This window comes from Chionomys nivalis, chromosome 22 (genome assembly GCF_950005125.1).
Source record: "Chionomys nivalis chromosome 22, mChiNiv1.1, whole genome shotgun sequence".
Taxonomy (NCBI): Eukaryota; Metazoa; Chordata; class Mammalia; order Rodentia; family Cricetidae; genus Chionomys; species Chionomys nivalis.
The window spans coordinates 48,885,658-48,897,809 of NC_080107.1; the positions used below are offsets into that span (position 1 = coordinate 48,885,658).

Sequence of the window (12,152 nt, forward strand, 5' to 3'; positions counted from 1 at the left end):
CCCAGGCATCCCTCAAATTTTCCTGAGCCTTCTCCAGCTACCTATCCAGACAAGTGCCAGGACCCAAAGATCTAATATCATCCTTAGCAGGTGGTTTTATCATACTCATATGCTCATGAGAACAAGTGTGAACAAAGATGCATGCACACTCAGACTATGCACTCTCCTCATACTGTTCAAAGGTGTGCTAAGTGTACCACAGAGCCATGCTCATACTAGGTACTCAATACATGGCCTACGTATGGATAAAGAATGAATGAACGAGGTTCTTGCCTTCTCAAATACTGCCCAAGTTTCACTGGATTAAGGAGACTGCAGTAGAAGCAAACTTATCTGTCCCCTTCTGATGGGACCCCAGGCAGGGTCACTGATGTCCCGAAGGACAACCTCAACCACAGAAGTACATATCTGTGGAGGGAAGAGACCCTGCAGTCTTCTAGGCTTTTCTAAAGTGGATCTCAATGGAATGGTGATGGATGAGGGCCTTGCAGGGGCTAAAGCTGTCCCAGCTGACTGCAAGGAGACTGTCCTAAGGAGCTTGTCCATCAACAGCAACCTCTCTCCCTACCCATGTTCTGGGTCTGGGGTAGGCTGGATAATGAGAACTGGGAGAAGCGTCACAATGCTGAGTGACAGCAACAGACGAGATGTGAACCCAGGCTGCAGAGAATCTCCCCAAGGCAAGGGGCTGCAAATGAGGGGGGCACCTCCTTTAGAGAGAAGAACTGTCTCCCTTGAAAACAGATGGTGAGGATGGTACAAGTTTCAAAGACACTGACAAAGACACAATGGTATGAACAAAGAGCAACTTCTGAGGGCACAGAAAGCAGCAGATGGGCTCTGAAAAAAAAGTTTATGAAATGTCAAAACAAACAAACAAAATCCAATTAAACACAATTTTTTAAAAAATGGTGCCAGGTATGGTGGCACACACCTTTAATCCCAGCACTCAGGAGGCAGAGGCAGGCAGATCTCTGTGAGTCTAAGGCCAAACTGGTCTACAAAGTGAGTTTCAGAACAGCCAGGGCTACACAGAGAAATGTCTCAAAAAACAAAACAAAACAAACAAACAAACAAAAAAAACGACACTGCTGTCCAGTTCACAGGATAAGGTGCAGCGCCAAGGCCAAGGCAAGCCAGCGGTCTAAAGCAAGGTATGCCAGGACTCAGCTATGTTTCTCCCACCTACACGAGTTCCTTCAAATCTCCCAGGCCCCCTTATGTTATCAGTCAGTGTAGGATGGCCAGCAGAGCATAGTAATGGAGAAGGCAACAGCTTTCAAGTCAGCCCAGAATGCCAGCCAACGGTCAGACACTCACAGCTGTGTGGCTGTACACAAATCACTCAACCCAGGCCTGAGTTTTCACCACATGAAGCCGGAGGAGTAGATACATTTTCTCTATGTAATTACTGTGTGAATAAAACATCCAGAATTGCATCAGAGGACACAATCAACAGAGTAAAAAGACAACTCAAAGACTAGAGGAAGATATCTGTCAACCATATCTGCTCACAGATACGAGATGAGGGGTCCTATGAAGAACAACAGCTAAACAAAGTCAACTCACGCGTTTGTTAGTGGGAAAACGAGAACAAACATTTCTCCACAGGTGAGCAACGCACGGACTGTGTGCAGTATAAGAAAAGATGTTCAACTAGGAAGTCCATCGAAAATGCAAGTTAAAACCCAACCACAGTGAAAACTGTCTTATACTCAGGAGGCAGAAGCAGGTGGATCTCTGTGAGTTTGAGGCCAGCCTGGTCTACAGAGCTAGTTCCAGAACACAGAAAAACCCTGTCTCAAAAAAAACAAAAAACAAAAACCAAAAATACAAACAAAAAAAAGTTTCCATATGATCCATTTCTAGCTATATACAGCAAAGAATTGAAACCAGAGTCAGAGCAGCCTATTCAATGGCCAAAACATGATGAATGGGCAAATGAAATACAATCAATATGTTCAATCAACATTCATTCAGCCCTCAAAAGGAGGGAAAATCTGACCCACACCGTAACGTGACAAACTGTGAGGATATTGTGCTAAGTAAAATAAGGCAGCCAGGAAAAGTTACACACCGCAGCATTCCAGTTCATAAGGCTCCCAGCACGGTCTTACTCAGGGAGACAGAAAGTGGAATGGAGGCTGCCAGGAGCCGTAAAAAGGGGACATGGGGAGTTGTTTAATGATTTCAATTTTGCAAGCCAAAAAAAAAAAAAAAAAAAAAAAAGTCCAGCAATTAGGGCTGGAGAAATGATTCAGCCTTGAAAATACAGGATGACCCGAGTTCAGCCCCCAGAACCCAAGACAAAAAATCAGATGGAGTCAGGTGGGTGGTGCTGGACAGATGGCTCAGCTGTAAAGATGTAAAGAGCACTAACTGCTCTTCCAAAGGATCTGGGTTCAATTCCCAGCACCTACATGTTGGCTTACAGCCATCTGCAACCCCAGTTTCAGGCGATCTGATACCTTCTTCCATCCTCTAGGGGCACCAGGCATGTACACAGTGTACCGACATACATACAAAGCAAAATAAATACACGTAAAATAAATTTTTAAATAAATAAATATATAAATAAAAAGCCAAATCAAAAACACCAAGGATAGCCTTTGCTGGAGAGGTTGTGGAGAAAGGGGTACCCTCATCCATTGCTGGTGGGACTGCAAACTTGTGCAACCACTTTGGAAATCAGTGTGGCGGTTTCTCAGAAAAATTGGGATCAACCTACCCCTGGACCCAGCAATACCACTCTTGGGAATATACCCAAGAGATCCCTTATCATATGACAAAAGCATTTGTTCAACTATGTTCATAGCAGCATTATTTGTAATAGCCAGAACCTGGAAGCATCCTAGGTGTCCTTCAATGGAAGAATGGATGAAGAAAGTGTGGAATATATACACATTAGAGTACTACTCTGCGGTAAAAAACAATGACTTCTCGAATTTTGCATGCAAATGGATGGAAATAGAAAATACTATCCTGAGTGAGGTAACCCAGACCCAAAAAGAAGATCATGGGATGTACTCACTCATAATTGGTTTCTAGCCATGGATAGGGGCCACTGAGTCTATAATTTGTGATCCTAAAGAAGCTAAACAAGAGGGCAAACCCAAGGAAAAACATATAGTTATCCTCCTGGCTATGGGAAATAGACAAGATTGCCGGGCAAAAAATTGGAATCTTGGGGGTAGGGTGGGATGGGGGTAAGGGGAGATGGAGAGAGAAAAGTGTGAAGGAGAGGATGAGATGAACTCGGGGAAACGGGATGATTGGGAATATAGGAAGGTTGGATGGGGAGCAGGGAAACTCATATCTTAGTTAAGGGAGCCACCTAAGGGTTGGCAAGAGACTTGAACTTGGAGTGGCTACCAGATGCCCAGGGCAATGTCCCCAGTTAGTTCCTTGGGCACCTGAGGATAGGGAACCTGAAATGAACCTATTCTATAGCCATACTGATGAATATCTTGCATATCACCATAGAACCTTCATCTAGCGATGGATGGAGATAGATACAGAGACCCACACTGGAGCACCGGACTGAGCTCCCAAGGTCCTAATGAGGAGCAGAAGGAGGGAGAACATGTACAACGAAGTCAGGACCACGAGGGGTGCACCCACCCACTGAGACAGTGGGGCCGATCTATTGGGAGCTCACCAAGGCCAGCTGGACTGTGACTGAAAAAGCATGGGATAAAACCGGACTCTCTGAACATAGCGGACAATGAGAGCTGATGAGAGGCCAAGGACAATGGCATGGGGTTTTGATCCTACTTCAGGTTCTGGCTTTGTGGGAGCCTAGACAGTTTGGATGTTCACCTTCCTAGATCTGGATGGAGGGGGGAGGACCTTGGACTTTCCACAGGGCAGGGAACCCTGACTGCTCCTGGGACTGGAGAGGGAGGAGAAGAGGAGTGGGGGGAGGGGGAGAGGGGCGGGAGGAGGGGGAGGGAAATGGGAGGCGGGGAGGAGGCGGAAATTTTTTTTTCAAAAAAAAAAAAAAAAAGCCAGAAATGGTGACCCATGCTTGTAATCCCAGTGCTGAGGAGATAGAGATAGGAAGCTTTCTGGCCAGCCTAGGCCAGCCTAGCCGATTATCATGAACCCAGACCAATGGGAGACCCTGCCTCAACAAACAATGTGGCGGAAGGTTCTGAGGAATAGCACCTGAGGCTGACCTCTGACCTCCACACACACACACACACACACACACACACACAGAGAGAGAGAGAGAGAGAGAGAGAGAGAGAAGCAGAGAGAGAAGTTCCTCAGATCAGTTGCGTCGATCTATACACTTCCCCCTGGCTAAGTTGGTAAAGTTGATGCTGACCTCACTTAACAATTTTCTAAGTGTCTAGAACTGTGTGTCTCAGATCTCAGCAGACATAAGAACACTCCAAATGAGCTTACTAAGTGTGCAGGTTCTGGGGTCTGTTTCCTGGACATTCTGCCTCAGTGAAGTCTGAAAATGAAGCCCTGGAGTCTGCATTTCCATAAACTTCACTGGCTGGTTTGGCTCATTAAGAACTAACGTATGGCCGGGCGGTGGTGGTGCACGCCTTTAATCCCAGCACTTGGGAGGCAGAGGCAGGCGGATCTCTCTCTGTGAGTTCGAGACCAGCCTGGTCTACAAGAGCTAGTTCCAGGACAGGCTCCAAAAACCACAGAGAAAACATGTCTCGAAAAAAAAAAAAAAAAAAAAAAAAAAAAAAAAAAGAACTTACGTATGGGACTGGAGAGATGGCTCAGGGGTTAAGACAGTGTACTGCTCTTGCAGAGGACCCACATTTGTGTTGGCTGGCTCACAACCCCCTCGAGCTCCAGCTCCAGGGGCTCCAACACCCTCTTCTGGCCTCCATGAGCACCTGCACACATGTATACATGACCCCCCCCACAGAGATAATTTAAAATAAAAATAAATCTTAGATTCTCGTATGGGCCAGGACGATGGGTCAGCAGGTGAAGGAACTCGTCACTAAGTCTTCTGACCTGGGTTTGATCCCGGGGCCCACATGGTGGAAGGAGTGAGTCAACTCCTACAGCTATCCTCTGACCTCCACACACGCTACCCTCGCCTGCTCTCAGGCACAAAGCTCATCTTTAAGAAGATCATGTACATCTCTCCTTTACGGGCCATAGGGGCACTCTTTTGAACATTCTGTCAGTATCTAGTTTTTTAGTTTTTTAAGAGTGGTTGTGGCATACGCACACATGCCTGTATCTATAGATAAAAAGAATACAGGAACACATTATTTTTACTAAGTAAGCTAGAAGGCAATAGAGGGTCCTCCTTCCCCAGAGAAGCTGAGATACTGAGCTCCTGTGTGTGGCCCTGGGAGCTGGGCCCATGGGGCTCTCATATTTCTGCCAGGACAAGCTTAGCATCTCGCCAGGAGTGTGTCAACTAAACCAAACACTGCCCATAGGATGTCCAGGACAAGGGAGGTGATGTCACACACCCTGCTGGTTGGTGGCTCTCCTGCCAGGCAGTTGGAGTGAGGGACTGACTTAGACCCCTGCTCCGCAGAGACTGGGAAACCACAGTTCCTTGGGGCAGCACAGTAAGGTGAAGGTTGAGGAGAGCCCCAGGGACAGAAAGCAGTTTGCTGTAGGCATCCAGTGGCCCCGCATCACCGACTGCCAAAGAGGGCTCTGCTCACCATGCACAGCCAGTAGCCGTGTCCTCAGCCAACCACACCTAGCCATGCGGTCATTCACCACCTTCCTCGTCCCAACAGCACTTGAGACTCCATCCTCAACTCCAACGCCATCACTGTGTGGCTGTGTCGTGAGGCTACTGCTCTTGGACATGAAGCATGGAGCACTCCTAGCTGGCCATAGCAGAGGGACCCACACCACATGGCTTCTGATGCCCTCAGGCAGCTCTGTCATGATATGGACAGAAACTCAATGTTGGGACTCTCCCTTACTCCTCAAGCGTTGAGAGGGCATTCAGCCATTGCGTTCACATGGCCACGTGATCTTGTAACATGTACAAAGTCAAGATATCCCCTGAATTCTTTTTCTGGTGGGGCCTGACCCCAGCAGCAAATCATGCAAGCATCTGCTGAGTGCTGGATCGCACTTAATTTTCATGAGGCTCTCCACCTCTTGAAAGGTCAAGTGCCTTCCTGATTGATGATCCTTATGGGGTAAGTATTATTTGTAAGCCACTTTTACAATTAAGAAAATGGGGATTCCAGAAAGAAAGAGGGCTTTACTAGGGTCACCTACGGTCTAAAGAGTGGGACAAAACTCAACCCAAGCCCTCAGATTCAAGCCGAATCACTATACCATAGCTTCCTATTGCCCTGAGAAGGTTGTTCTTGTGCCTGCTAACTGGGCCCGCGGAGGGAGCGCAGTGGCTGAGCTCACCAGTTCGCACAGGTTTGATCCTGGGCCCGTGGAAGATTGCTAACTGCTTTTACTGGTAACTCACCATACCAAGGCAGGCCCTATGTTAGCTTCCCATGCAACACTTCGTATCTACCCCACCAGAACCCTATGATAGACTCATTAGCTTCAGTCTACATACCAGGAAATGGCAGCACATTAAAAAAAAGAAAAGAAAAGAAAAGAAAAGCCAGACACAGGCAGGGTCTCATTCTAAAGCCCCTGATTGAACCTTAGTGAAGTATTCTTGAAGTGGTCAAGGTCCACCAACATAGGCACAGCAAAGGTTGCTAGCCTGTATCAGGGACACAGTACCAGAGAAAGGGAGGGACGATGAGGAGACAAGGTGATGCTATTATACTCAATGAACCAACCACCACAGTCAATCAACCTCCATAGGTCTTGGTGACCGAGCCTTTGCAGAAGCCCCGATTCTCAGAGACTCACTTAAACGCTGAGTGTGGCACAATTCCTCAAAGCACCCCCAAGTGATTTCCCAGCTGGCAAGAAAGGTGCCACCATCTCTGGTAACCTCCGCCTACTTGGAGTTTGTCATTTACTAAAGGATTCTCCAGGGGGCTTATCTTCTAACTTTTCTAAGGCAACTGATAAGATTTGGCAGTCCTGGTAAAAGGAGATAGGATCCAGCCAGCTGTCGGGAAACATTCTCTCCAAGAAGGCACCACTAGAGACAAAGGCCCTGAAAGAGGAGCCCTGCCTTCTGCCTGCCAATGTGGCTGAAATTCAGGCGCTCTGGGTCTCACGTGGGGGCAGGGAGAAGGGGCAATGGCCATTTGCCTTGGGCCTGCCTGTCGTTTTCCCCCTTGTCTTGCTGAACAGGTCCTGGGGGTCAGGGGACAGAAGAGAAATAGGCTATAACTCAGGGACAGCTGTGTGCTGAAGACAAAGAGAACAAAGATGCTCCTGGGTCTACCTCATTCACAGTTCCTGTCTCTGAGGATGTGGTCCCTGGTGCTGTGCCAAGCAGCCCCTTTAGGCCTCACTTGCCCTGGCTGGAGCCATTGCAAGGTGAGGTTGCATCAACAAGCCCACCGTGCTTCCTGGATGGCTGGTCACCTTGCAGACAGGTGCTCTACAGTTTGGGTACCCCCAGGTAATGATGCCTGAGGGTCAGGTGCGTGCTCAACCGCACCCACGTGACAGCAGAGAGCCGGACCCCAGGCCAAGCGAGTCCAGGGAACTGTCCCCAGCGTGTGCCCCCCGTGAAGCCTGTCGCCCCTCACCTGGCTCCACCCTCGGAGCGGGGCTGCCACTCGAGTCCCCAGCTCGCTCCAGCCTCAAGGCCGAGCCGGAGCCCCGGGAGCCTGCAGCACCGAGCCGGGCGGAGGCCGCCCTCCCGGGCCTGTCCCCACGCGGGGCCGGGCGCGCAGCCCGCAGGCCTGGGCCCGGCCGGCTCCTCCCGCGCCCGCCCCCGCCCGTCCTCCCGCGCGGGCCTCACTTAACTGTTCCCCGCTGGGGCGGCGGCGGCTGCGGCGGCGGCGGGTCCCGGCTCCGTCTCACGCAGAAGCAGCTTCTCATCGCCCGGGCGGCGCGGGAGGAGCCGGGCCCGGGGCCCAGGCGGCTGCAGCCGGCGCCGCAGCTCGAGCGCAGCCTCCCCGGGAGCGGCGGCGGCGAGGGGCGGGGCGCGGCCTGGCGGCGGCGGCGGCAACGGCGGCGACAGCGGCGGCGAGAGCCGGGGCCGGGGCGGGAGGGGCGCGCTGCCTGCGGCGGAGCCGGGAGCGCACCGCCCTGTGGCCCCCGGCGCCCTCGGTCCCCGCCCCCAGTCGGCCTCCGCTCGGCTCCGCTAGGCCTTGCCGTCCCCTTCGCCCACCGCTCGGCTCGGCCGGTCGTAGGTCCCTGGAAGACGCTCTGACACCAGGCCTGCAGGCCCGGAGTGGCCCTTTCAGGGACACCCTCCCACCTGGCCCTTGTAGGCTTGACTGCACCCCAGGGCAATCCCCTCTGCTCTTCCCACTGCCCAGCTGACCTAATGTGGCGCAGCCGGGGCCTCAGACTGACCCCAAGCTCAGAGCAGGTCTCAGCTCGCCCCTCTTGTTGGGCTAATGATTTACCCACAGAGGCCTGGGGGCAAGCCTTGAGGAGGCATCTAGATTGGGATACCTGCCCCTGCAGTGCCCAGGGAACCTTACAAGAAGTCACAATGTAATGGAGCAGAGCCCTCAGGCTGGACAGAAAGGCGGCAACAGCCTTTGATCCCTGAACCACCTCCCCCTACACAGCCAGGCCTCAGCCCTGAAGAAGGGATGTGTGCTAAACTGGACATTTAAAATCATACACAGTAGCCGGCTTGATTTGCTCATGCACCAAGACTCATAGTTACATATCCCAGGCTTTTCCAAAATAGCCAGATCCTGAAGCTAGTGTGCCAAGCAGAAGTGTCCGTGGAGCCAAAGATCCCGTGGCATCTGTGCCACTCAGAAACACCATAGGTCCACATAGATGGATAGCAAGTCCAATCACGCCTTGAGGGAACAGATAATCTGTGTTATTAAGCTGCTACAAAGCCCGGTGTGGTGGCGATCGCTTTTAATTCCAGCACTCACGAGGCAGAGGCAGGTGGATCTCTGTGAGTTTAAGGCCAGACATAGTGAGTTCCAGGACAGCCAGGGCTTCATAGGGAGACCCTGTGTCCAAAAATAAAAACAAAACAAAACTGCTTCAAGGAAAAAGAAAAAGTAATGTATCTCCAGGTTCATCATAACCTTGATACCAAGATCCAACAGAGATTATGCCAAAGAACACAAGTGTGGAGCGCTGTCCCTAGAGACCAGGATGGATGCACTTTGATAAAGGGTGTCTGCTATCTAACAAAGTACTGCATGCCACCCGTCTGGCCACCTTTGGGAGACTTACTGTCAGTGTTAAAACACAGAAGCCTCTGTAATGTCCAGCAGTAAAACAAAAACCAGGCTCGCTTGTGGAGTCAGCCATTCCCCAGAATCAGCTGGGCCAAGTCCACTCATTTCAAAGCTCATCAGTTAACCTCCCACTGTATGAATCACAGCCATAGACAGACACACTTAAGAATATGGCTGTCGGCCTTCTAAATAAAAGTGTAGTTTCTGATCCAGTTTGCTGTAAAACTAGCCCAAACTCTCTATGATCCCCATGGCATTTTGTTCAGTAAAAAGCAGGTTCTGAGGGTAGGGAGTCAGTAAAGTATTTGCCATGAGTTCGGCTGGGCATGACGGTTTGTACTTGTAATCCCAACACTGGGGAAGCAGGCAGGCAGGCAGGCAGACAGGCAGGTCTTTGGAATTCACTAGCCATGGATCTAAGCCTTGTAAGAGAGCCCCAGGCCCCACTCAGAGACTGTCTCAACACGTTAAGGAGTGCACCTCATGAAATCAACACCCAATGTGTACTTCTGGCCTCCACACATATCTGCACATACATGTACACCCACACACATAGGAACACAGACACACCCATACATGTACACACATGCACACACACCAAGTTATAAAATATAATGCACTTTGTATATAAATGTCAATTTTTGCATGCACTTGTATTTATTTATAAATATTCTGCCATGCGTAAAGATATTTAGGCCAAACACTGATCTTTAACTTTGGCTGTCTCTTAGAGATTGTTTACACACAAAGCAACATTTCTATGTTAAGGTATTCATCTCACTTAGGAACACGATGCACGTGTTTCACTGGACACCAGTCCTCTTCCTTCAGTGTCCTTATGTGGGAACAGTCATTAAGAGCACACATCCTGGGCTGGAGAGCTGGGCACTTGCTGCTCTCAGAGAAGACCTAGGTTCAGGTCCAGCATCCACACTAGACAGCTCACAATTACCCGAAATTCCAGTTCCACGGTATCTGAAGCTCTCTTCTGGCCTCTTTCAAGCACCTGCATTCACATGGTACACATACTCAGGCCCATACACATAAAAACAAAGCAAAGAGTGCATCTCCTTCCACTGGGCACTAGCATCCCCGGGTTGGTCCTTCCATTGGGCACCGGCATCCTCAGGTCGGTCCTTCCATTGGGCACTAGCATACTCGAGTTGGTCCTTCCACTGGGCACCGGCATCCTCGGGTTGGTCCTTCCACTGGGCACCAGCATCCTCGGGTTGGTCCTTCCACTGAGCACGAGCATCCTCGGGTTTGTCCTTCAATTGGTTCTTGCGTTGTACACTGGTCTCCTCAGGTTGGTTCTTTTTCCTTGTGGACAGGCTTGCTCCCCTGCTTCAGATGTCATGGTCTCCTTTCCCAAGGCAGGAAATGGGAAGCAAAGTGTTTCCAGAAACTGTCTCAGCAATTCTGCTTAAGATTGCATTGGCCAGAAATAGCCACATGATCATGCTCCACTGCAAGGGAAGCTGGGAAATTTGCTTCAACAGTTGTGGTCACTTAGAACTACCAAGATGGCCAGGACATTAAAAAACAACAACAACAACAGCAACAACAAAAAAAAACTATTCTGTTACCAGAGAAGAAAGCAACTAAGGCTTTTTAAAAGATTGTGATAGTAAGTATATCCTTGTAGGGCTGGAAAGATGGCTCAGTGGATAAAGATGCTTGCAGCCAAACCCAATGACTTGAGTTGGATCCCTGACCTATAGGGTGGAAGGAGAGAATGGATTCACACAAATTGTCCTCTGACTTACACACACACACAAACACACACACACACACACACACCTCACATACACTAATAATGAATCATATATTTAATCCTGGGGAAAACTTCTGATTAGTTTATCTATTCTGAAGACCGCCCTAACCTAATCAAGCCAACTATGTCAATAAAGAACCCAGTTACTTCTACCACAAGAGCTGTTGTTAGTACCGTGGGTGGTCCCAGGAGAGCTCACCAATGTTTTGGTTTAGTGTTTGTTACAATTATATCTACTTGCTTCCTTCCTACACCCTTCCCCAGGTGGCCCTCAAACTCAGGGGACACACCACATGGCCTCTCTCCTATTCAGCCTCAAACTTACTGCCCAATTTTGAGGCTCAACTTTTCAAAGTCTCCCCCACATTCCTACGCATGCCAGGAAATTAGCTTGGCCTTTCCCTTCATCTTTCTTCCCTTCCTAGCTTCTCTTTCTTCCTCCCTGCCTCATCCTCCCTCCCTCCACCTTTCCCTCCCTCTCATCTCTCTGTGCCTGTGTCCATTGTGTGGGTGGGCGGATGCTACTCTAACAACCTGTCCCTCCAATGATCTTTAAACTCTACGGCCAACAAGGCAAGTTGCCAGTCTCCTAGTGAAAGACTTCAAACGTCCAGTTCTCTTTGAAGAAGCTGGTCCTAGCGACTCAAAAGCATAGTGTCTTTCAGACTATTTATCTGCATGGATTCTTGTAAAACTCTCAACATCTCGGGAGATTTTATTTGTATAAAGCAGTTTTAGGTTTATAGCAAAGTTGAACACAAAGCACAGTGTCCCCGCATATACCCCTTACCTTCAACACACATGCAACTACCCACCCAATTGACATGTCATTGTCACCCCAAGTCCAGAGCGTACATCAGAGCTCATTCTCAGAGTGTGTGTCCTTTGCCTTTAGGTATACATAATGACATGTGTCTAGTACCATACTGTATATTTCTGGCCCTGAACACCCCCCCACACCTGTACAACTTTCCCTCCCACTCTGCTGGCAACCACTGACTATAAAAAAAAAAAAGTCATCTTAAAATTTTCACCTTTTCCAGAATGTCACATAGTTGAAGTCTAGATTCGCACCTCTCACTTCCACACACAGAAGGCCACTCTGT

The 12,152-nt window shown here is 49.5% G+C and overlaps 1 protein-coding gene across 3 annotated transcripts in view; it reads right to left on the reverse strand.

The window, feature by feature from the left end:
* Positions 1-8,200, reverse strand: part of Mvb12b (multivesicular body subunit 12B) — a 150,370-nt gene extending 142,170 nt beyond the window's left edge. The window contains exon 1 of one of the 3 annotated variants that reach the window (XM_057755350.1): positions 7,858-8,147. In XM_057755350.1, the coding sequence (XP_057611333.1) occupies positions 7,858-7,932 (75 nt within the window). In that variant the 5' untranslated portion in view covers positions 7,933-8,147. Of the gene's footprint in view, positions 1-7,637; positions 7,766-7,857 lie in introns of those variants that run through there. The other 2 variants (XM_057755351.1, XM_057755352.1) reach the window with 2 other exon arrangements.
* Between the last annotated feature and the right edge of the window lie 3,952 nt (positions 8,201-12,152).